Below are 25,563 nucleotides of genomic sequence, written 5' to 3'. Positions count from 1 at the left end.
TGTAGCATTTTTTGTCTTTTATAGTTAAAATGACTTTGTCTTACTTTGCATTTCAAACATTAAGATGTTTTACTTAAAAGTTTTACAGCATGTCTTACAGCAGCTCTTGATGAATTCAGTGCAGAAAAGGGACACTTATAACTTCAAGTGGAATATTCTATTTGACCCTTTCTTTCCTTCTTTCTTTCTTTCTTTCTTTCTTTCTTTCTTTCTGCTTCATGTTGCTAAAATGCACAAAGCAGTTTATAGACCATGTTATACACAACATTCTATAAAACATTTTATTTGAACAGATTTATAATTACAAGAAATGTTATAATTAGTGTCATTTCACAGCTAGGCCCTAGAAGTAATGCAGCACTGAACACAAATTCTACGTAACCTTATGTTATAAGATCAGGAACGTACAGTAAATAAGCAATAATGCTACTTGAACATACCATTATTTACAGCATCAGAGATTTACAGTACAATAATAGCAGGTGCATAGCAGAAGAGGATCTCTTTCCAGTGTTTCCAGAAATTATGATATACCAGCATTTATAAGGTGATGAATAATCACAGAAGTGAAATGGATTTTGAGTGTCAAATGGATTTTGCATAGATAATCAATCACTGCCAGACTTTATTATTTCCTGCCGGGCAATGAGACAATCATTACAATTCTTTTGACTACAAATCATCAAAATAACACTGACCACCTCACTTTGCAAATATATGTGCCATATTTTTGGCCATATTGCTTTTGCATCTATCATTTTTAGCCATAATGCCTTCATTTGATTATTCTCAGATGCAACAGGGTGTAGCAAAGCAATAACTGAAATGCTGCAATCCTGAACCCTCAAAACCCATTTCAACTCCAAAATTAAGAGAACCGAACCGCATATGCACAAAATTAAAAGACACACATATTTGATATGTAATTTGAATCAAATGCTATATCCATAACACTTGGTACAATGGTATAAGATTTCAACCCACGACATTCACAAATAGGTTTAAGGCAAAAAATGAATACAGCAGACTTTGCCCTGAGCAGGACACTGTAAAAAAGCAGGTCGTATCAATGTGGTTTGGCTCAATTAAAAGTCAAAAATCACAGCTGGTGCTGATAAAGGAGCATTTGTGATGAGTATTAAGTCAGCTAATCTCATTGAGACCTACACTTTCATATCCTCAAAGGAAGTTATTACAACCGGTGGCATGATTGTTCAAAATCAAATAAGAGTTTTTAGCAAAACCAAAGCAAATACTCTCTAGGTGTCTATATACTGGAAATTACACTAATATATATACATTTTACAGACACTGGGACATAAAAGTAAAAGTGAAACATACATTAAACAATGCTAAAATGCCAAAGAACATCCCTAAACAGACTCAAAGCTCTGAAACAAACAAGTATTTAAAGACCTCATAAAACGACTCAACAAGTGCAGTTTTCTGTGTTGACTTGTGTGTTCAAGTCATTTGGGAATGATTGTATTTACACCACCATCTTAGGCTCCAACTTTCACAGCTGGTAACGTGTTCATCAAAGAATCATGGCAGATAGTTTATTGATTATAATAAGAGTACTGACAGTACAGTTTCGTTTGAACACATTTTGTGTACTAATTGCAGCCCAGACTTATTGGAAATGCATGACTTTGCCTACATTTCTTAAAAACTGCAAAAAAAGGTACCTATTCATACATTTCACAGCAGCTTCCAGCTAAAATGAACACTAAGAGGCAGCAAACGGCAACAACTTTTGTTCCTTTTCACACAAATTATGATTTCGGGGGAAGATTATCAATGAATAAAGGCTTATTTTTGCATGGTTTCTTGCTCAATACTCTGTTATGAGCTCAGAATACTTTTACCGTAGTGCATTATTTGTAAACTTAACATTCTGAAATTTGTATCACATGATCAGCTCCACATGTGTGGCATTTCTGACACGGTAAACTTGCTTGGTAGCGCACCTGGTATAGCGGTGCATTTGCAGTTAGCAAGCTAAAATGGCATGCTTGCTTCAGCAAATGTGTTTTTATCTCACATTTGCTTTTGTAAACAACATAGGTAAGATTTCGTTGACAAAATGGCACGATATGTACAACCAACAACAACCAACATCATAAAACATTGCTATAGTCACATTAAACTGTTTTGGAGCATTTTACATGCTATTTAGCATCAGACAATAGACCTTTCCATGTAAAACTGCCATGAAATGTTCTATAAGAAACACAATATTATTTTGCAACCATTTTATATCCACAGGCACATTTTTTATGACAACCTGCATCTGCATTAGAGAATAAAAATGATGTGTCATCTGAAAAGTGCTGTAAAATGAGAATACTGTTTTTCAGGTTTTGCCATTTGCTATTTACATAATTTAGAAAAAAGTAGGCAGAGCCATGTATTTCTTGGGCTTATTTACCACTTTGAACCATTATTTACTTTTTCCTATTGCTAATGGTGGCAGGCGGTATATTTCATGTGGTCTTTAAATTCATACTCTAGACCCTGAAATATTCCAGCACTTCAAACCTGAGGATATAATAGCCACACGTACACAAAACAATAACATAAAACCCTAAAGCACAGCTTATCATAAAGCCTAAACCATAAGACAGCAGTATTTTGGTTTATATTTTGCATCACATCACTAACTGTGTGGTAAAACGAATACAAAGGCAGTGGCTTTGACTCTTGCGGATGAAGGGTCAGATTAAACATTTGCCCCTACATCAAGCAACAAAAGAAAATACAGACATCTGTGCATATATGCTGTATAAAGCACTACATAAGCTATTGCTCTTTGATACTACAGGCGTCGTGCTGCTCAAACTCATGCAAAACATTCCAGTGGTCTCTCGTTACACACAAAGCGGGGAGTCAGTTTTGTAAAAACAAAGTCTGTGAAGGTAACAAATCCATGTTATGATATGAAACGGATGGTGTAACACACCTCAGAGCACTAGTTAGTGCAGCAGAGCTCATGTGACCGGACATGAGTGGCTGTACTGAGTGAACTGTCTGAATGTGGCCACTGATCTGAGGCCTGCTGGGGTGGTTTTTCTGTCCATCCTGCGGATCAGGAACACCTGCCTGGTTGAGCTCATGGTACAAGATACATCGGACAAGATGTGGTCATGTTGGTGGTCTTTCTGCCTCTTCTAAAGGAAATAAATCACAAATCAGTCAATGTGTTAATAATCTATTGTTAGCTTAAAAAAAAAAAAAAGACAAAAAAACTATTTGCAATATCCCAAGAGTTTACAAGGGAAAAAAAAATTAATGCTTTTGTTCACTACGGTCACATTATATTGATCAAAAAGTGACAGTGAAGACATTTATATTGTTATAAAAGATTTAAATTTCAAATAAATGCTGTTCTATGTTTCTAATGTATCACAGTCTCCACAAAAATATTGTGCAGCACAACTGTTTTCAACATTGATAATAATCTGAAATGTTTGTTGAGCAGCAAATCAGCATATTAGAATGATTTCTGAAGGATCTGGAGTAATGATGCTGAAAATTCAGCTTTGATCACAGCTAATTATTACTGTTTACTATATATTCACATAGGAAACATTATTATTTGTTATTTGAAATTGTGCTAATATTTCACATTTTTACAGTTTTTAATGTATTTAATCAAACAAATTATAACAAACTGCCAGATTTATTTAATTTATTTTAACCATAACCTAAAACAAGCTCTAGAATTTCACAAGCAGAAATATTTGCGTGAAAACAAGATATCAAATGTTAAATGCAGAATGCGGCAGAGCTGTGAGTTTAAACGCGACTCACTAACCCGTAGGTGAAGGTGAGTCAATGTCAGCAGAGAAATGATCGCTCCCCAATGCTGCAATAGAGCTCCTGGGTCGAATGCACCTCTCACCAGAGAAACTTCTGCGTAGCAATGCCTGTGTCAGTGCAAAAAACAGAGTTACTTTCATCAATCTGACCAGTCACAGACAGGCACAAGAAACATTTAGAGCTTCACAGTATTGTTGTGACGAATGCGGGTGATTAGTTAGCAGTTAGCAGGTGTACCTTGCGTGTCAGAGGGCTGCTAGGAGCCGAAGCGCTGCTGTATAAACTCAGGCTGGAGTTGGATCTGCTGACGGTCAGGCCTTTAGCGCTGCCTCTGCGGCCTGATGTCTCGAACGCATCCGGAGAGAGATACTTCTCCTTTATCTTTAGGTTTGTGCGTCCCTTTACTGTGTGTAAAGAAAGAATGATGCACAGAATCTGACACTATAAGCCTTACGAAAATTACCATGGTTTTATTATAGTAAAAATGTAGTAACCATGTTTTTTTGGCGCATTGATTACCATTTGTATAACCAAATAATTTTACTACAAATACCATGGTTAGTGAAGCAAGACCATGGTTAATTTGTGGTTACCATGGTTTAACTATAGTGACCGTGTTTTTTTTTTTTTTTTTGGTTGTATTTGTAGTAAAACAATGGTTAATTAATGCTTAAATAAATGCTCCCTTGCTAAACAAGTATTACTAAGCAGGAAATTAAGAGTTTATTAAGGCAAAAACAGTTAGTTAATAGTGATAATTGGCCTCTAAACTAAAGCGTGGCACATTAAATAATACTACACAGAAAATAGCATGACTTTCCAGTAGGGGTGCAACGATAAATCGATTCGATTTTCCGAATGCTTCATGATTCTTGCTGGAATTGATTTTTAACTTAGTTTTTAAAACCAGATGGCGCTTTAGGCCAGTTTTTAACTGCACAATTAAATGCTTACGAAGAAGACCACTTGTGCATTCGGCTGAGTAATGTAAGTGGTTAAATGTACTTGCATCTCGGCTTTTATGATGCCAGATTAGTGTATACAGCCCACTGTGAACACTCTTGTAATTCGCTTCAACCTTTTTGAACTTTATGAATGATTAGTTTAGATTCAAGTGGTGTGTGTGTAAGGAACTTGACACAAGTAGATTACAGCTGTTTCTCCTGCAGTTGTACCTGCACTCACATCATTAACGCATCCCTTCACGCTGGTGTTTTCCCTCCTCATTTAGACAGGCTCGTATGACAGGCCACTACTTAAGAAACACACCCTTAACCCATGTCTTTTAGGGAACTACAGACCGGTTTCCCTTCTTTCATTGCAAAAACACTTGAACGAGCTGTGTTCAACCAAGTCTCTACCTTTCTCACACAGAACAACCTCCTGGACAGCAACCAGTCTGGTTTAAGAAGTGGACATTCAACTGAGACTGCCTTGCTCTCAGTTGTTGAAGCTCTAAGACTGGCAAAAGCGGATTCCAAATCTTCAGTACTTATCTTGCTGGATCTATCCACTGCTTTTGACATGGTTAACCACCAGATCCTTCTGTCTACCCTGTTGGCCAAGGGCATCCTAGGAACCGCACTCCAGTGGTTTGAGTCTTACCTCTCAGACAGGTCCTTCAAGGTATCTTGAAGAGGGGAAGTGTCCAAGTCAGCTTCTAACTACTGGGGTGCCTCAGGGCTCAGTTCTTGGACCACTTTTCTTCTCTGTCTACATGGCATCTCTAGATTCTGTCATTCAGAAACATGCCTTTTCATATCACTGCTATGATGATGACACTGAACTCTACCTTTCATTCCATCCTGATGATCCGATGATAGCTGCTCGCATCTCAGATTGTCTAACAGACATTTCTTGTTGATTGAAGGATCATGATCTTCAACTCAACCTTGCCAAGACAGAAGCCAGAAATCTTCAACATCAGCAAGATCAGGTCCTTTCTTTTGGAACATGCTTCACAACTCCTTGTTCAAGTTCTTGTTCTGTCCAAGCTGGACTATTGCAATGCTCTTTTGGCAGATCTTCCAGCCAGTTCTATCAAACCTTAACAATTAATCCAGAATGCGACTGCACGATTAATCTTTAATGAGCTTAAAAGAACGCACATCACACCTCTGTTTATCAATTTGCACTGGCTACCAATAGCTGCTCACATAAAATTCAAGGCATTAATGTTTGCCTACAAAATCAACAGTGGCTCTGCACCCCTTTACCTAAATTCATTACTTCAGACTTATATGCCCTCTAGAAGCTTGCATTCTGCAAGTGAACAGTGCATTATTGTGCCATCCCAAAAAGGCCCAAAATCACTTTCACAGACTTTTACATTAACTGTTCCCTCCTGGTGGAATGAACTGCCCAATTCAATCCAAGCAGATGAGTCCTTAGCCATCTTCAAGAAATGGCTAAAAACACATCTCTTCCACCTTTATTTGACCCTCTAGCACTCTCTATTCTAATTCTATTCTTTAAAAAAAAGTAAATAAAAAAACTTGACGCTTTAAGACTGGCACTCTATTCATTGTCTAACTGCTTGTCCTCTTAAGAAAAAAAGTTATCTTTTTATTTATTATATAATAAAAAAGCCTTGCTATGTGTACTGTGTTAGGCTATCTGAGACTTATCATAGCACTTGCATATCATTGCTCTTTTGTTGATTTTGTTTGCTTTCATTGTCCTCATTTATAAGTCGCTTTGGATAAAAACGTCTGCCAAGTGACTAAATGTATACAGAAATATTTCTGAAGCACACAGTGCCATCTGCTGTTAAAAACTAAGCTCAGAATCAATTCAAGAAAGAATTGCTATATATTTGTGTCAATCAAAGAATCAATCCATTAATTGATTTATCTCAGTTTAATCAAGCAGATTTTGAATAAGTGTGAGATATTCACCTCTACAGGGATCATTCTTTACTAGAAACTCATCTAAGGCCGTCCATCCACCACCAACCCGAACCATCAGAGTGCTTCTGAGAATACGAACCATTCGCAACTGCTGAGAGTCTCCAAACTGGTGAAAAATCACATATTGAAAATATCATCGGGCATGTAATCATGAAGATATAGCTGTGCTGCCCCATTTACACCTGGTATTAACATCTGATCTGAGCATTCGGATGGCACTAAAGGTATGCGTACACTTGTTGGTTCTGGTTTGAGTCCATTTAGTCCTGGTTCGCTCACACTCGTTCACACTGAGCGACATCTCCTATGATGAGAAGAACCAGGTATGCGTGAGCATTCTATCATTTTATGATTGAATCTTGTGACATCACATCCTGTTTTTGGTTCATTTGATCCGTGTTGTGTTCATTTATCAGTCAAACTGGTTTGCATGGTAGCATTTCTACATATTCAAATGAGGAGACACATTCGAGATGCATTTCACCGTCAACCTGATTAGTTGTGATCCAATCAGCAAGACCAGGTGTAAATACCAGGTATAAACGGCATGATTTGTGCCTACATTTTCACTCACCCTGTAGCGGTTTGCACTAATTTGCTCTACTTGAAATCTCTTTGGACAGTTGCATTGAGACACCTGACGACTCACCTGCAAAATTGAGTTCTTTGTTAGTCAAGTTACAGAAATACTCAAGGTTTCTAATAATGTAAAGACAGAGCTTCTTATACCTCCTCGTTGATTTGGTCTGTGTCTATCGTCTTTCTGTAAGGGTCTCGGCTTGGATGGAGGGCACTCACGAATTCGTAGTAGTCAATGTATCCATCACCATTAACATCAAATATGTTAGCAACTGCAGTCATTTCCAGGGAGTTGGTGGGAAATTCTGTCCATGTGCAAAGGCAAATATTGCGAAAAAGTTACATGCATCTAACCAAACAACTTGATTAGCAACCAAGAGTGTTTAAAGAGTACTCACTAGAAGCCAAAACACTGTCAATGAACTCCTTGTGAGTGATTCGGCCATCTTGATCTCGATCGATGCTACGGAAAACATCCAGTATCCGGGATTTGAGGTGACTTATCCACTGCATGTATCTTTTCCGCCAGATGTTGAAGTCAAAATTAGCAAACTCCTCCAGCTGTGTGTGCCGAAGAGAAAGATTCAGTATGGATTTAAACACAAATGTATTTTTATTAAACCTACAGTGCAGTCGTGATCACCTCTTTCAGCCTCTGTAGATGTTCCTCTAGTCTGCTCTGTCTGCTGTGGGCCAGGAGCCAGAGTTTCCTCCACTGACTCACCAGCTGACACATCATGGGCGTCTGAGGGTCCAGTTTCTCCAGTGGAAGAGGAACAGACGGTGGGGGCTTTGCTGTGCCTCTCCTCTCTATGCATTAATACAATCAACAGAGATTAGAGCCGAATACATGCACTCTGTATTTACATTAGTGAATCACACTGAATCTTTACTCACTTGCTGGCGCCTTGCGACTAGGGGAAACCTGCTGCTTGGGAACCAGCTTGTGTTTACAGGATTTTGTGGCATTTTCAACCTCTGGTACCTTCCCTTTCATCTCATCCATAAAATCCTGCAAAAGGAAATGGTAGCGTTTTATGACCTTATTAAAACTTATTAGAAAACAATTGCCATAGTACAATCATGGGTTTGTTTTGAACATTTTTGGAGGCGTATCTGCTCTATTTTGAAATTATATTTATTATAATATTATTATAGTTTTTTATGAACATTTTTAATTTATCATTTTTATATTTGCTTTTTAACTTTAATTTTAGTTAAATGTTTAGTAATTTTATGTTATTGTTTTTTTTATTATTTGTCTATATAGTTTAAAATTATTATTTTTTATTTCAGTTTTAATTTTAGTACATTAAACTAGATTAAAATGAGAAATGCTGCCTTGCCAACTAGCTGAAATGAAATGTTTTTTTTTTTTTTTTTTTTTTTTAGATTTTATTTAATTTCACATCTGATGGATGCTTCAGTACTTCTCATCATAAGCATTGTATTTTTTAAAGTAAAAGACACCTTGTAAAAGTTTTTGTTTTTTTATTTTTAAATACTGTGGATCAATGTTACTGCAATGATTTTAGTTTGAGACGCAGGACAAAATAGATACAGAATTTTAATAAATAAATAAGTTGACATAATTTTTTACCAAAACAAATATAAGATGGCTTAGAAGAAAAAGAAGGAGAGAGAGAGAGAGACATTGATCTAACTATTGGAATTGTGACCAGGTTGATTTTGCGTGATTTTAAAATAGACACAAAGGTGTGAAAACTTTTTTTAAAAGTCTTTTTTTATTATTTAAATTAACCTCTTCCTTCTGTCAGGATAAAGTAGTAATGATCATTATACATACATTTTATTTATAGTTTACTTTTTTAAAGGGACAGTTCACCCTAAAATAAAAATTCTGCCATCATTTACTCATCTTTATGTCACTCCAAAATTGCATGACTTTTTTTTTTCAGCAGAAGAAAGAAAGTCATACAGGTTCGAAATGACATAAATAAGTAAATGAGGACAGAACTATAATCTATTCCTTTAAGTTTAATGTGAATAGATTGTAATGTACTGTTAGTACCGCGTGCTGAGTGATGAGATCTGCAATGAGCTCTATGTCTTCAGGCAGCGGCTCCTGTTCTTTTAGATTGAGAGACTCTTCAGCGGAGGAGATCCAGTCCAGTAATCGCTGTATCTTTTCTCTCTCTGCCTCGAGAGCAGACAGTGTGGTCTGGATCCTCTCGGCCTGCTGTTTCGCCCAAGTCTGGACCTGAGCCACAAAACCACACAAATGAATGTAACTTCCAGACCCGACTGTTTTACTCAGTCACATCTAACTATCAACAGATTGCAAATAATTAATATCTACTAATCACTAATCAGCCTCACTCGACTCACCTCTTCATAGCGAGTCTTTGTGATGCTGATCCATGATTTGATGGTGATGACAGAGTCCGGATGGCAGGAGGACAGAATCTCCTCACCCAGTTTGCGAATGTTCTCCAGCGCCGTCTGCTGAGCGTTTAAGAAACTCATAGACTCCTGCAGATCACAAACACACTGATATGAAACTCATATGAGACGACTCTCTGGACTGGAGTAATAAATGAGTAAATCCACCGTACCTGATGACAGGTACGAAATGCCAGAAGAGCCTCCTCTTCCTCAGGCAGCACTCCGTACTTCAGGACTCTCTCAACATCCGAAAGATGATCCAGGAAAGTGTGAACCATTCCATCGAACTCTTCCGCCTGAGAATGAATGTGCTGGGATTATTAAATATGTCTGAATGTACCTCACATTCATCACCATCAAGCAAAAAATACATACAGTGTTATTTTTGCATTACTATACTTAATAGTAATGCTAATTAATTTTTATGTTTTCATTTTAATTTTAGTTAAAACTAGTAATTTTTGTGTGTGTGTTTTAGTCGTTTGTATTAGTTTTTGCTTTTTAAAATGTATTTTATTAATTTTTATTTGAGGTTTATTTGTAGTCATTTTGGTACTTCTACTTACACTAAAAGATAAGTACAAATTTTGTCTTCACATCTAGCTGCAATAAAATAAGTTTTTTATTCTATAAATTTTTATTTTTTGGGATTATCAAATATGTCCAGATGTACAATGTGAATGTTAAGGGGATAAAACATGTACAGTTAAATTTTAGTATTATTAGTATAAATGCATATTTTTTAATTTTATTTTTATTGTCATATTTTTTTGCTTTCATTTTAATTGTAGTTAAAGGTTTATTAATTTGTGTGATTTAGTCATTTTTATTAGTTTTTGCTTTTTAAAATGTCTTTTATTAATTTAGATTTTAGAGATTTAGATACAGTTGTATAGATTTTTTAGTACTTCAGTTAGACTTTTTGCCTTTACAACTGACTGAAATAAAATAAGGTTCTTTTTCTTCAGTGTGTAATATGTTGGGATTATCAAATATTTCTGAATGTACAACTAGGAAAAATGTACAGTAGAGTACAATACAATTTATTTATTTATTTATTTTACATGTGAAGTTTTAGTACTTTTTTGTGCATTTTAGTTACATTTTATTAATTTTAATTTCAGTTTTAGTTTAATACTTAAATTTAGTTTTTTAATTTAGTAACTAAAAAAGACATCTTGCCTTTGCAACTATCTGCAATATATTTTTTAAATATTACATTTTCTTCCAGTTTTTATTTTTTTATTTTATTTTATTTTATTTTATTTTATTTTATCCGGTACATAACCATATCATACAAAACACAGATTACAGATATATACAAATGCTACATATAAGGTCAGAAAATATACAGTGGCTGAAATTAACAAAGATAAATGGGATAATAAATACTAAAAGGAAAAACGGACAGAAAAAATGGGAGGAACTAAATAGGGAAGCAGGGAAAAAATATTATATGATCCTGCAGCTTAGTAGTGCAGAATAATGAAAAGTCGAAGTTATTGTGTCACATACAAAGACAGCGTCACATAAGACCAAAAATCTTCCCAGACAGGGATACACACAGGGACACATGCCCTTGTTTTATTATGTAGTTTGTAAAGCAAACGTTCATGCGAAGCTGTCTTAGTCATTATGTTGACCTATTATTTTAACTCGGGTTTTGGGAGTTTTCCAGTGTTTCAAAATGATGCTAGCTGTCACAGAGACCCCCACCATGATCACTGTGAACTCTCCATTTTGGTTATGTTTATTTTATTTAAATTAAAATACATTTAAAAATATATATTTTTAGTTTCAGCTAACAATAACAACACTACAGTACCTTAAATGTCAATGTCAGCCAATACATAAATGTTTGTGAATGACGGTCCCGTGATTATCAGTGGCGTGTGCAGGTACCTGTTGCAGCGCGACCTCTAGTCGAGTCTGTCTGGACACAGAGAGTTTACACACGGCCTCCCAGCGGCCCTCCAGCTCCTCCATCTGCTCCTGCAGCCAGTGGGCGTCGGCCGTGCTGCTCCGCGTCAGATCCCTGACCGACCGCTTGAGCGTGCGGATACAGCTGGCGCGCTTCCCGAGCTCCCGCTGGAACACCTGTGCATCAGAGGAGATGCAGAGGTCACCCATAGCAGCTTGAACACACTGAGTGTTACACATATACACTGAGACATGCTGTACCTTGTGCTTGTCAATCAGATTGTTGACCAGGTCTTTTTCACCACAGACAGGCACGTCTTCAGCCAGCTGTGGCTCGGCTCTGTACAGCCAATCGTTAAGAGCCTGTAGAGCGTCAGTGAATCTGCCTGAAAACAGCAGAGCCTCTTCCAGCTTGTGTTGCCTTGAGACAGATAAAGCGGAGTTTAGAGCTCAGAAAGAGATTGCACTGAGTTCACTACAAAGCAGGTGCTGGAGCTCCCGTCCACTCACCTCTCGCTGGATTTGCCGCTGATGGTGTCCCATGAGTCTCTGAGCTCAGACACCATGTTCTCCAGGTGCTGTGTGTCTTCAGGACTCCGGGCTTTCTCCTGCAGTGAGCGGCCACTCTTCAGACAGGCCTCATACATGGGCCGCTTCGAGCGGAGAAGTTTCTGGAACTCCTGAAAATACACAATGCGCTTTGTTAATGAACCGTGTTGAAGAATTGACTGCTGCTGTGGTGAAATTTCCAATGTGGTTTATACTTCTTTTTTTCATAGATTATTTTCACTGTCAAGTTTTATTTTACTGAGGGTTTTTACTACTGTAAAGTTACACTTTTAATCCACCATCATCAGAAATAAGTCCTTAAAGGGTTCATCGGATGCCAAGTTGATATGATTCTTTAGGGTCTTAATGAAAAGTCTCTAATATACTTTGGTTAAAAATTCTCAATGGTAGTGTAAAGCAACACCCTTTTTACCTTTCCAACGTCAGCTCTGCAAAAATCATCTCATTCCGGTCGAGGCTGCTTTAAATGCAAATGAGTTCTGCTTGCCCCGCCCCTCTCTTCTCTCTGTGATGTGACGAGCCTGTTTACTTTAGCTGCATTTAGCCGCGTTTAGCCGCTAAACTTGCTAACTGGCACATTATTAGCAAAGACGATCGCAAAGATTCATAAAAAAACCCTTATACTCACTTCTGCCGTAAGTGAAGCTGGATCATGAATGATTCGCGTGAACATAGACGGATATATGTAGATCGGGAGGTGCATTCCCTTCACAAACAAACGTAATCTACTGCATCTTCAGGGCTCAGATGTCGGGAGTAAATGACGATGACTATGTTCATTATTACATCCAGCAACACAACACCTCAGTTGCTCAATCAGAGATATTCTTATCTAATTTACATCACTGCTCCAGCATCGAAACATGGAGGTTGGACTGTTACAACTGATCTAAGGTAAGACGCTCATGTCAATCAACTATGGTGGGAGCGGCATCTGTGGGTGTGACGCCACAACGACAGGCATCTGAGAACGGCTCGATTTGAAAAAGGGGATATTCTTTTTACGGATTAATTAAAAACCACTGCATGGATTTTTATCATTATAGGGTAGATTTGTACATACACTGCCAACACACATTAATGTTCAAACAACATGTAAAAAATGAACTTAGCATCCGATGACCCCTTTAAGAATTACAGCATTTAACATTCAATACGCTATACATTTGTCAACCGAAGCTTCTCACCATGTCTGGAGTCTGGACTCCAAATCTTGATCACACTAATCTGTCTCTTTTTCTGCTGACAATTTTGACTTTATTTTTTTGAGTTTATATCTCATAATTTAGACTTCTTGCAGTACAGAGTTTATATTTAACAGTTTAGAATTTTTTTCTCTCAATTCTGAGTAAACTCACAATTATGTTTTATTTTCCCACCACACAATAAGAAATAAAAAAGGTTATTGCAACTTTTTATCTCACAGTTTTGACATACTTTCTCACATTTGTAAGTTTCTCACAATTTTGAATTTATATCTTACAGTTCTTTTTTTTGAATGTGTAGAGATGCACTGATACTAAAACGTTCAGGCAATACGATGGTGATAGTTTATTTTTCTTAAAAATCTCCCAATATTGCTGTAAAGGCTACAGGGAATCCTCTCATACATAATATTAGAGATTAAAATGAACAACAAAACTATTACATTCAAAGCCATCTATTTTCAGATATAATAATAATCACACTCAAATAAAAATGTTTGTTTACAACTCAACTGCACACAAGTTAGTTTTCAGAAAACTTGTCTTCATGACAGATTCATTGAAAAACACAAATATAATTAACAGTAAATAATGCTCCCTCTAGTGTTTTTATAGTGAACTAACCAACTGTGAACAGTGGATAAATGCAATGTTAGGTGAAGCTGTTTTATTTAATGACTTTCAGTTTCAGCAATGATTAAATGAGTGCGTGAGACATGATACATTTCGGTAAGTTGTACTTTATCTTTGAACATACCTTCTGAGGATTATTCATGTTTATTTGGCGCTATAATGCTTCAAAGAGACTCTCATATTGCACTGTCACTTAAACTGAAGCTGCTGCACTAGAGTCAAAACGGCATTTATTGTTTGAATTTTTGTGAAAAAATGTACAAGACTTGAAAGATGACAATTTTATTTCTTATTAAAAATAACAAAGGACAAAGCTCTTTGAGATTATTGAACTACGGGTGTTTCATAGGGTCAAATGTTAAATATGTCTCTGTTAATGTCATGTCTCTGTTAAAGTCCCCATGAAATCAAAATTGAAGTTTTTTGGCTTTTAGTATGAATACGTTTGCCTTTAGGTTATCTAAAGGCTATTGCGCTCCACAACAATGACAAAATTCACATTTACAAGATATTCAAGCATTCAGAACAGTCTCTTGCTTCCGCCAATATGGGTCTGATTACATCACCCTGCACTTCAGCTTTTCATTAAACATCCTGTCCAATCAAATGCTCTCTAGAGTCGGAAGCGTCCCACCCCCTACACTATAAATAGACACTGAAGCTGAAATTGATCACTGGTTCACAGAGTTAATATTTTCTGTATGGTGAATGACATATAGTGCACTACATGGGGGATAGGGAACAATTCAAACTGTGTAAATATGCTTTCCATTCGGGCAAAATGGAAATAAGTCACGGGAACTGCTACAGTCTGCTCCGGTCCAGAGACGCAATAGCACGGAGCGGATGACATGCGCGGAATTGAACGGACCACAAAACGTATCGGACCAAAATCGATGTCTACACAGAATGCCATATTTAATAGCAGTATGGATAAGATTGAGATTGGAGCCTTCGCATGCTGTCAAACGCGGTCTGGCCCGAGCTGTTTCAAGTGAAATTATGTCACGTTTTTGTGATGCGCATTTTGATCTACAGAATATAATGAATCCTGATCATAGGCTGTTTTTAAGCAATCAGCCAATGGTCGATAGTACAAATAATTGCAAATAAAACAAATAATAGCTTTTTATCAACCAGTAATGATTATTGGTCGTTGTATTGGTGCATTCCATTTTTTAAGTGTACTTTGTTAAATACAATTTTAAATGTGTCAAAGAAAACTATAGTTTTAAGTTTGCTGGAAATGATTTTCAGTGGCACTGCAGCACTGGCCTAAAGGCCAAACTGACACCTGACCCTAAATTCTCCATACTGGCCTCGGACCAGCAGAGTCCTGAGATGTGAAGTACCTTTTGTTCAGTGAGCTGCTGTTTGATCTCTTCCTGTGACACAGCGATCTCTTTGTGTGTATCCAGCGTCTGCTCAACCTCCGTCATCCAGTCCACCAGTAAGTGCCAGGATTCATTGAACTGTTAAGGTGAAGACCACAAAAGTTTAGTATTCGTAAAGTGATTACCTGAGGACAGAGTCCTTTGTGTCTGTGTTGTAGCTCATATTAGAAGTCAGTACCTGTTTAGCATGTCTCTTGACATCCTCAAGTGTTTTCCCCCTCTCTGTGGTGTGTTGGTGGAGTTTCCTGTATCGGTCCTGAACGGTCATGATGAGATTCTGCACTACATCACAGTCTTCCTTTCTGCTGAGCTCCAAAAGACGTGTGGCAGCGGTTTCCACACTCGTCTTCCTCTCTCCATAAGACTGCACCTCACCTACCAGCACCTACAGACACCATGACTGAATCACACAAACACTCACAGCAGCACATGCACGCACACAGATGCAGGCACAGACGCACATACCCTGTGCTCCTGAAGCTGAGCGCAGACTGTGTCCAAAATGAAGCTGGGCGCAGGCAGAGTATTTATGGTCTCCTCACACTTGGCCATTTTGCTCAGCAGGTCTTGGACATTACTGTTAAACTCCTTTGCGAGACCAAGTCCCTCGGTTAACTTTGCCTAAAATATATATCAGGGATATTATCATTTTAACTGAAATAATATATATATATATATATATATATATATATATATATGTATAAATAAATAAATTAAATAAGATAAAATAAAAATAAAATATAAAATTAGCAACATTTCTCATTGTCATCTGGGTATGTAAACTTGATGTATTGTAATAAAAATAAAACAGAAGCATTGATAAAAACTATATAGACAAATTAAAGAAAAGATAAAAATACTGACTAAACTACACAAAAATGACTTAACAAAAAAGAAAAAACATATAAAAACACAAATTACATATTCATAATATTCAAAACTACATTAGTATCTAAATGGCACTAAAATAACTAGTATTTTCTATGATACTAAAACATACACATTCAATATTTGACAAGTGTTGCACACTATTTCCAAGCAATTCCATATCATAACATAAAACTAAAAATCTTACATTATTTTTAAAATGTTAATAGAGAAGTATTTTGATTGTTTTAAGATTAGCCAGTAGAAATAAATATTCTAATTATTTAACTTAATGTATGTTAATGTCAACCGATCATTCACAGCCTTACATTTAGACTACATAAGGTTTTAATTTATTAAGTTAACTACACCCGTTATCTTGAACTAACAATGAAAAATATGTAAAGCATTTAATAATGTCAGTTAAGGATAATATCAACATTTACTCATATATTATTAAAATCAAAAGTGATATCTGTTAATATTATTTATTGGACCTGAACTGGCATAAAATAACAATAAACATTTGTATTTTTAATATTAATCCAATCAACGTTATCATAGATGAATAAATATTATAACAAATGTATCGCTTTTTATTAGTTTATGTTAGTTAATATATTAACTACCTGAAATTAACTAATAGGACCTCATTGACTATGATTTTTCTTCAATAAACTCCTAATTTGCTGCTTATTAATAGTTACTAAGGTAGTTGTTAAGTTTAGGTATGGGGTTTAAAGATTAAGGGATCTAAAATATGGTCATGCAGAATACAGCATTAATATGTGCTTTGTAAGTACTAATAAACACCCAATATGCTAGTAATATGCATGCTAATAAGCAACTAGTTACTAGTAAGAATTGGTCCCTAAACTAAAGTGTTACTTTTATATTTTATAAATAATATGTATAAAATCCTTTTTAATTCAAGGAAATCCAACTCTCAAAACTCAGTACTACATTGTAACGCCTATAGTTGTAGGTGCCTATATTTATGCAGAATATGCTTTCATCACCTTTCTTTCTTGCATTTTAGCGTAGACAGCGCTCCACTTCTGCTCCAGTATGCATAAGCTGTGCTCTGTACTGGAGCCCCGGGCCACTTCACTGCCTTCCAGCATCCTGTGGATGGCGTTGCGGACATTTGTGTAGGCGTGCATTTTAGAGTCCATCTCATTACACAACTCCTGCAGCACACCATACAGAAACCAGTCAGACTTCAGTGCAGGATCATGTTTTATAAACACAGATTGCAGGGTTAAGACTCTAAATGTTCAGCATGCAGAATCAGAGTCACCATTACCAAATGTGCATTGAGTCTCTCGTTGGCAAAGTCAGGCATTCCCCACACTGTCTTACTGGACGACAGCCTCAGGTCGGTGTGTTCCAGCCACTGCAGGAGATCCTGGATCTCCATGGTTACATCCTGAACCTGAAATCCAGTTATAAGGGCTGAGTTTAAAATTTGCTGCAAATTGACAATGAATTTTCTAAAAAAAAAATAAATTAAATATTTAAATAATTAATGACTATAATCTGTTACTGATTCCAAATTACATGACAAAAATTGTAGTAGGTAAAGTAATCCATTACACATTTTAGGTAATATAATCAGATTACTTTGAGATTACTTTTAGATTACTTTTGACCTAACTTGTTTATCACACTGATTTAAATAGGATAATTTTGTACCATATTGACATGAAAATACAAAGAGTAGATTACTGATTACAAGATTACTTGTAATCAGTTACTACCCAGCTCTGCTTGAAGCTGAGTTTCTTTGGACTAAAACTTACTGCCCCTTAAAAAGTGGTTAATTTTTGTACCTTTGGGGGATTTTTTCCCCCACCTTTTTAAATTTTTGCGCCAGTTGTTTCAGTGAACCTTCTGAATTGGTTTACAAATCACATCGAATGATTCATTCATTAATTTGACTGATCTGATTACAGCTGTTCTGGAGTCAACAACTCACTGATTAAATTATTGATTTAAATTGGTTGTCAGAGCAGATCTCCAGTTTCATTTAAATGTGTCATAAAATAAAAAAATCTAAATGTTCTTGACATTTACACATATTAAAGGATACTCTGCAATAAAAACTATATATATATATACACACACACTGTTAACCTTTGTGTTGTGTTCAGGTCATTTTGACTGGCTTACAAAAAAATTGCTTACGAATATCTCATTATGCTGTATTATTGCCAAATATTGGTTTAAATCCTTTTTTCAGGTTTTTTTTGTTTGTTTGTTTGTTTCACTTAGTACAGGTTTTGTATTTTATTTTGGAACTAAGCTAATGCACCTTAGTTTTTAAAAGAACATTCACAAAATTATCCACAAATAATGCCTTTCTTACTCAAAACCAGAAGAGCATAAACTCAGATCAATGAAGCCTACAATCAATCAGTTCCAAAAAGAAATACAAACCCTTAAAGAAAAGTAGAATCCAAGATTTTATAATAATATAGCATAAGGTGAGCAGACCGTTTTTAGTCATTTTAGTCTATAGTCATTTTTTAATGGGAGCACCAAATTGGGTGAAGGATTTTCAGCAAACTCAAGGGTTAAGAACTTTTTTTTTTTTTTGAGAAAAAGAAAATGTAAATGTAAACATGTAAATGCAATGGGACTGAAACTAACTAAAAACATTCTGTTTTCATAAATTCTGTAATCTGGTTTATTTGCTGGTGTCAGTGGTCACCTGACTGAGGTTATTTTCCAGCTCTAGCTGTCTGCGCTCTGTCTCACAGCGCACAAATTCCCAGCGTTCATTCAGCTGTTCCAGACGAGTCTGCAGGACATGTGAAACGTCTCCCGCCCCAGACTCCATCAGGTTTCTGCCGGCCTGGTTCAGAGAGTCTACCGTGTGCACATGGGACATCACATCATTCCGCAGAACCTAAATGCACACATCAAAAACTTGTGTTTAAAAGTAGTAGCCAGTATACATTATAGATGGTGTAAAGACTGTGTAGGATGCAATAAGCAGTGGCTGGGGTGAATGTGATTTCACCAAGTACAACATGTTCCTGGGTCAACATCCTTGTTGATCCCGGAACAAGATTCCAATCAACCGATCAGAATTGATTTACAGGAAAAATTTTACAGGAAATGTCAGATTTAGGCAACCAGGATTGTATGCTTTTGCACCTTTATTATTCAGCTATCAATTCACTCTGATTTTAGGGATTAATTATGGGTTGGTTTAGGTTTAGGGGTTAAGTCTATGTTTTTGGACAGTAATGTTGTTTCAGTATCAGCAAAAGATGAACTTTTATACATAGATATATACATAGTTTTGTACTAATGTTTTGAGAATATAATTAAAGAACAGATAACTTTGAGAGAACCTTGTCAGAACATTTCCTGAAGGTTTGAGAATGTTCCTTACATACACAGCAGATACTATGCAGCATTTAGTAAGCAGTACACCTGCATTTCATACTAAAATGAGCATAAATCACTGCAAAAGTGAGGAGACAGCACTGACAGAAAGGTCTATTTAAAAACATGCAGACATCTTAGAGTTTGTGTTGGTACCTTGTGTTTGGCTAGCTCTATCTCACAGGTCTGCAGGTCAATGCTGATTGGCTGAGAGGCCTGCAGTAGGTCAGCTGTGTGGGAAAGCCAGGCGTGCAATTCATCAAGAGTGTTCTGGAACTGACCCAAGCCCAGCAGTGCACACTCCAACTGGTGCTGCTCAAAAACACAGACCTCTCGTTGAAGTACTGTTATGATGAAACAATATATATTTTTCCATTTAGCTGAGATTTTACCTGTCTGCTGACAGTCTCTGACTCCAGGTTGTCCCATCGCTGACGGAAGTCACACAGTGGAGAGACAGACCCAGGCCGCTCAGTGCCCGGAGAAAGACGACACACAAAGCGATGGTTTAGACTCTCAATCTCAATCTTCTTCTGATAGAGCTCTCGCTTAAATTCCTGTAAGAAGAACAGTCACAATGTCACAAATTTGTTTGTGACACAATTTCCATGTTCTCAAGGTAAGTTTGTGTGGTCTAACCTTCAGGTCACATAACTGCTCTTTAACTGATCCCAGATCAGATCCCACTGAGAACTCCTCGGTGGATTTCAGCTCTGCAGACCTCAGCCACTCAAAGAGTCCCTTCAAGAGAAGGTCATAGTTTTAAGCGTGCTTTTGTAGTGTTCTCTTGACCCATCCTATAGTATGTGAATATTTATAAATGCACATTGACAGTTTCTTCCATTGTCTCATGAAGTCAGTGCAACCAACAATTCACTGAAATATGCTGGCTTTAATCCAAATTCTCTATGGCTAGCTTTGGTCTCTCTCACAAGGGCATCCAAAGGTCCTGCCAGTTGGCAGGAAACTGGCCAGTCTGTTAGAGACTCATCACTACAACCACATGGAGGCATGAATACTGAAATACTACAACTATAGAGACAGACCTACCACCACTAGATGTGACAAAATAGAAAAAGTAATGAACAGATTGTGTTTCAGTGTTTTCTACAGTAAGTACAAACTTCATTAAGTAGGGTGACCATATGTACCATTTCTAAATTGCCTAAAATGTCTGGGTTTTGGCTTTGTTTTTCTGTTGTTTTCATACTCACTGAAGGTAATGACTGAAAAATAGTTTGTTTTGTACTTTGTACTTAATCAACCAATTGTGGGATGAAAGGGGAAATTGTGGGATCAACAGAGAATGGTCAAAACAATGCAACACCCAGAATTTGTGAGGACAGTCGAGAGAAAGACAACAGGAAAACAAAGGTAAAACCTGGACATTTTAAGCATTTTAGAAATCCTGGCCAGGACACGTCCAATCTGGGAAAACGAGGATGTAAAGTCAGCCTACATTAGGAATGTCTTGAGACTTGTTTCTTGGTGATTAACTCACCTGCATGCTGTCCTGATAATGGAGAGCCATCCGTAAACATTCTTCTAACTTACTGTTGCACTCTGTCCAGATCTTACTGAGATTGTTCCACGTGCTGTAAAGCTGCAAAAAAAAAAAAAAAAAAAAAAAAGCTGGATAGTGAAACGTGAATAAGTGACCACATGATGTACAGCAGTTTCTGGGGAGTTTAGTCTAATTTCAGTTTCAAATACAAACCTCATCCAAACATTTGGTGACCTCTGGTTTGTCTGTGTCACCACAAGCTGACATGAGTTCCATTCCCAGAATTCCCAGTGTGTCCAGGTCACCTTGAAGAGAATCAATGTCCTCCCTGAGTGTCTGAGAGGGCAGGATAAGAGAGTTTGAATTGTATGAGGTAAAGTGTTGATTCAAAACTTTCAGGACACAATGAGGAAATATCCTCAACCCTACTTAAAGGCTAAAACGAGGTAATGAGTATATGTTCTGATTTGGAAGCTAGTCCCCAACATGGGATGTACTGCTAACAGCTGCTAAAGCCAAACTAGCTTCACCAGCATTTTCAGCATTTCTGAATCACCAGCTAGACCAGCACTAAACCAGCCAGCCTGGACCAGCATACAGTATGGAAACACTGACAACAGTATTAGTTTTGTACCCTACCTGCATGGTCTCCAGGCTCTGTCGGATGGTTTCTGAATCAGATCGACTGGAGTTGAGGTCCAGAACAGCTTGCTGGGCATCATTCAGTCCAGTTGTCAAGTCGCTCACATCATTCCAGAACCTGACTGCCAGATCCAGGAGATTGAGAAGAAACTTCTCCCTCTCCTGAGCTTGTCTTTGAGCCTCCTCCCAGCGGCTTGTTAGACTGCAAACCCGCTCCTGAGTAGCTGAAATTGGAAGGTGTATTACCAAGATTGTAATCGATAGACTGTGGTTATGAGATGCTGTATCATGTAATGCTGTATGTGCAAGATGATGTATGTGATTCATGCTTGAGGTACCTGCACCAATGGAACTGTCCCCAAGGGCCCCTGTATTGTTCAGGAGCTCCTGTGCCTGTGTCCTCACACTGCTGAGGTCCAGATCCATTTTGGAGAGCTCAGACAGTGTGTGCTTGTTGTCCTGTAGCTGCTCCTGAATTCGTGGGGTGAGTCCTTGAAGAACCATTGACGCTTGCAGGTGACTACACAGACGCTCCAGTCTCTCTCCAATCAGTGTCATCCTCTCATTCAGCTGACATGGACATACATAGTGTCAAGAGTGAGCCAGCATTTATGCAGCTAAATGTGGCAATAAAGTCTTTCTATACCACTTTAGCAACCTAAAACACATGGCTTTTTTGAAAACAGGTTATGTCATTGTAAGGTGGCATTCACTTAGTTCAGCTGAGCATGTCGTTAGAGAGAGTTCTTGGGTATCCCTGGGAATGTATACACTGATAGAAGTTATAAAAAAAAAGCTTTTCTCCCCTTCTCATATAATGGAGTTTTTGGGGCATATTCAAGTTTAAGAACCTCTAGATCCACCAGTATGTGTCCAGAAGTCAAAATTTGACTTCATCGCAAGAAGACAAAAAAACTGAGATGCCTGCAGAACATCAGAGCATCTCACTCTCAGCTCATCCTTTTATACAGTTTTCAACTAATGATCTTAAAGTAGGTGTTCTCCTCCCAGCACCTCCTAACTCCTTCATCATGGTCACCTCATTAATTTATCTCTTTCTCTCTTTGTAAGGGTGGCAGACTGCCAACTAGCCTAAGCCAAAACTTATCACAAAGTGATTATTCAGTGTATTTGCCTCATTTTTATCCAAAGAACATGTTGAAGGCCATGTGGCCCAAAAGAGCAACTTAGTATCAGTGAGGATGCCAAACACAAGTAACTTTAGCTAAAATCCCACTCTTTCCCGTGTGACTTCTCTCACAGTAATGTAGGCCAACACATCTGGCTTTCACAGTATTCAAACCACTTCTACAGTTGATTTCTGTAGGACAAATAAAATATTTCATCATATGCACCAGGAATCAGCATCAAGTCTACATGTGTGTCACCTGTGTATAGCGGGGCAGAGACTCCTCCAGTACTCCAGCAGCTTCCCGAACCCTGTCTCTGATGGCCAGGTGCTGCTCCTCAGTGTCCCTAGCTTTCTGGCAGAAGTCTTCTCCCTGAGTTGCATTCAGGTCTGATAGACGCTGGGCCAGCATGATCAGCCTTGCTATCAGCGGCTTATGCTCTGCTATGGACTCCCTGATGCCCTGTTTGGAAGTTATGGAGCACCATGATCAAACACTGATGTTTGTATTTCATTATCTGAAACTAGTGTAATGATTTCATTACAAAGTTAAATAGTTTCCCTATGTATGTGAGATGGCTATTGAAACCTTAAGAGAATACTGTATACTGCACATGCACAGCAATTATACATTTACCGAAATGGCCAAACCAATGTGGAGTCCAATGTGTTTGAACTTGAACTATAGCAAATGCATCTGTTGTCAGTACCTGTAAAAGGTCCTGTTGTTCTCGGAAAGCCTCGTAGCTGATGGTGTTCAGGGTAAACTGGCCAATAAGGGCTTTGGTTTCCTGTAACCACGGTAACACCTCAGCATAGCCCTCTGAGAACTGAGACAAGAGCGACTGTGCATGCTCCAGTTGAAGCACGACATGGGAATTAGTGGCAGTAGTGACCTGACACTGCTCCTGTAAGGTGTCTAGGGAAGACTTTTGAGACAAAATGACTTTAGGATTATGTTGGTTCTTGTCGAGGTTCTTATGTCTAAATATTTTAAAAAGTTATTACGAATAAACAGTTGCTTACCTGGAGTCTCAGTGTCTCCCCATCCTCAGTGTATGTCTGCAGTAGTTCCAAAATCTTCACCATTTTCTCAATGTTAAACTTGTGCTGCAGAATCTCTACAGCAAGTATCTACAGAAAATCATTTTGAAGAATTGTACAACATTTCTAGTATATGCACAGAGAAAATCTTTGTGAATGTGCAAAAACTCACTTTCTGCTCATTGAGCTGGGATGCAATGACGTCTGGGTTCAAATTAATGGCTCTGAGCTCCTCCAGTGCCAGTGATGTGTCTCTAAACCAAGCCGACTCTTTTTCAACTGCTTGTTCCAGCTGATTAAATGCAAACAGGTTGATAGGTAAGTAGGCATTTAGCAGCTGCTTTATCCAAAGTGACTTACAGTACATTTCAAGCAACCTAAATGCCTAAATTCTGCTCCGCAGAATGCTGCACTGCACTGGCCACAGTGGTCCAGAATGATATTACATTATGACATGGCTTAACCAAACACAAAGCAATTATCCCCCTCTCTGTCTTACCTTCTGCCTCTCAGAAGAACACAAGACTGTATCCCCAGTCTGGCTCTGGGCAGCAGGAACCAGCAGCTCTCTCTCAATTCGACCAAGCCACAGGTGTAGGTCTTCCTGACTGGAGGTACATCGACTAGATGCCTCCAAAGCCTGTTCCAGCCTCTGCAGGATATCAGCACTACCAAGACTCATCACTGAGTACCGGATACGCAGACTGTCCACCCGCTCCTGCACCAGTTGCGTTTCCTCCTCTTTAGATTAGCATATGAAAGATTGAAATATGTTTGAAACATGTTCTTGTGGATATTGTGCAAGGTTGAGTGTATTCAATGACATAAAATAGGAGGAAACACCACCTGAAATCTTTTCCATGAGCTCATGAGCACATTGTTGGAGTTTCCCCAGGTCGACACTCTTAGCTTTTATCTCTTCCATCACTGCCTGAAAGGAGATGGAGAAATTCTCTTTCCTTCTTCACTAAAATCTTGTAGTATGTAAATTTCTAAATTGAAAAACAAAACATTTTCTAATGCTTTGCTAACCTTGGCCTGTCCTGTGGCTTCTTGCAGATGCAGCATCCCTCTCTCTGCAGAGCGGAGCTCAGCTAAATCCTGATCCACAGATATAAGCCATTGCTGAAGTCTGTCTGTCCTCTCCTGGAATTGCTGAGCTCTTGGCAGAATGTCCTCCAGAATCCTGTGTCTGTCAAATCAAATCATATTCCATCACTAGCATCAGATTTCCTCACCCAAAGCATTATGTAAAAAAGTTGTGTTGGTTATTTTATATGTAAGTCAGATAGCCCCATCTATGTTGGTCATTCTGGGACCAGACTGACCTGCTGTTAGCACCCTGAAGTAGAGCCTCCCACTTGAGTTTGAGCTGTGCGAGCTGCACTTTGGTCTTTTCACCGTCATTTCCCTGAAGCCCCTCTGCCAAGTGTGGACCCTCCTGCATCATAGTCTCCATACTGGGTCTCCTGTCCTCTAGGAGGCGCTGTAAGAGCTGCAGAAAAAGAAACCATTTATTATGCTTCCACCAAGGGCAAGGGCT

At 37.9% G+C, this 25,563-nt stretch overlaps 1 protein-coding gene across 1 annotated transcript in view; it reads right to left on the bottom strand.

The window, feature by feature from the left end:
- Positions 1 to 25,563, bottom strand: part of macf1b (microtubule actin crosslinking factor 1b) — a 50,476-nt gene continuing 24,913 nt past the window's right edge. Inside the window, exons 7-42 of the mRNA XM_051130400.1 lie at positions 25,349 to 25,515; positions 25,053 to 25,212; positions 24,867 to 24,951; positions 24,520 to 24,761; positions 24,193 to 24,312; positions 24,003 to 24,110; positions 23,687 to 23,905; positions 23,236 to 23,439; positions 22,186 to 22,417; positions 21,845 to 22,071; positions 21,419 to 21,541; positions 21,203 to 21,304; positions 20,341 to 20,442; positions 20,094 to 20,258; positions 19,858 to 20,013; positions 19,019 to 19,216; positions 17,612 to 17,740; positions 17,325 to 17,495; positions 15,904 to 16,059; positions 15,617 to 15,823; positions 15,397 to 15,516; positions 12,147 to 12,316; positions 11,898 to 12,057; positions 11,619 to 11,813; positions 9,887 to 10,012; positions 9,660 to 9,803; positions 9,343 to 9,531; positions 8,208 to 8,322; positions 7,954 to 8,120; positions 7,709 to 7,871; positions 7,461 to 7,615; positions 7,306 to 7,380; positions 6,720 to 6,837; positions 4,060 to 4,226; positions 3,818 to 3,929; positions 1 to 3,170 (exon numbers count right to left, since the gene is read on the bottom strand). Coding sequence (XP_050986357.1) covers positions 3,145 to 3,170; positions 3,818 to 3,929; positions 4,060 to 4,226; positions 6,720 to 6,837; positions 7,306 to 7,380; positions 7,461 to 7,615; positions 7,709 to 7,871; positions 7,954 to 8,120; positions 8,208 to 8,322; positions 9,343 to 9,531; positions 9,660 to 9,803; positions 9,887 to 10,012; positions 11,619 to 11,813; positions 11,898 to 12,057; positions 12,147 to 12,316; positions 15,397 to 15,516; positions 15,617 to 15,823; positions 15,904 to 16,059; positions 17,325 to 17,495; positions 17,612 to 17,740; positions 19,019 to 19,216; positions 19,858 to 20,013; positions 20,094 to 20,258; positions 20,341 to 20,442; positions 21,203 to 21,304; positions 21,419 to 21,541; positions 21,845 to 22,071; positions 22,186 to 22,417; positions 23,236 to 23,439; positions 23,687 to 23,905; positions 24,003 to 24,110; positions 24,193 to 24,312; positions 24,520 to 24,761; positions 24,867 to 24,951; positions 25,053 to 25,212; positions 25,349 to 25,515 — 5,475 coding nt within the window. The 3' untranslated portion in view covers positions 1 to 3,144. The remainder of the gene's footprint in view (positions 3,171 to 3,817; positions 3,930 to 4,059; positions 4,227 to 6,719; positions 6,838 to 7,305; positions 7,381 to 7,460; positions 7,616 to 7,708; positions 7,872 to 7,953; positions 8,121 to 8,207; positions 8,323 to 9,342; positions 9,532 to 9,659; positions 9,804 to 9,886; positions 10,013 to 11,618; positions 11,814 to 11,897; positions 12,058 to 12,146; positions 12,317 to 15,396; positions 15,517 to 15,616; positions 15,824 to 15,903; positions 16,060 to 17,324; positions 17,496 to 17,611; positions 17,741 to 19,018; positions 19,217 to 19,857; positions 20,014 to 20,093; positions 20,259 to 20,340; positions 20,443 to 21,202; positions 21,305 to 21,418; positions 21,542 to 21,844; positions 22,072 to 22,185; positions 22,418 to 23,235; positions 23,440 to 23,686; positions 23,906 to 24,002; positions 24,111 to 24,192; positions 24,313 to 24,519; positions 24,762 to 24,866; positions 24,952 to 25,052; positions 25,213 to 25,348; positions 25,516 to 25,563) is intronic.

Source organism: Labeo rohita, chromosome 16 (assembly GCF_022985175.1).
Source record: "Labeo rohita strain BAU-BD-2019 chromosome 16, IGBB_LRoh.1.0, whole genome shotgun sequence".
NCBI classification, from domain to species: Eukaryota; Metazoa; Chordata; class Actinopteri; order Cypriniformes; family Cyprinidae; genus Labeo; species Labeo rohita.
This window is presented reverse-complemented; position numbering and strand designations above follow the sequence as displayed.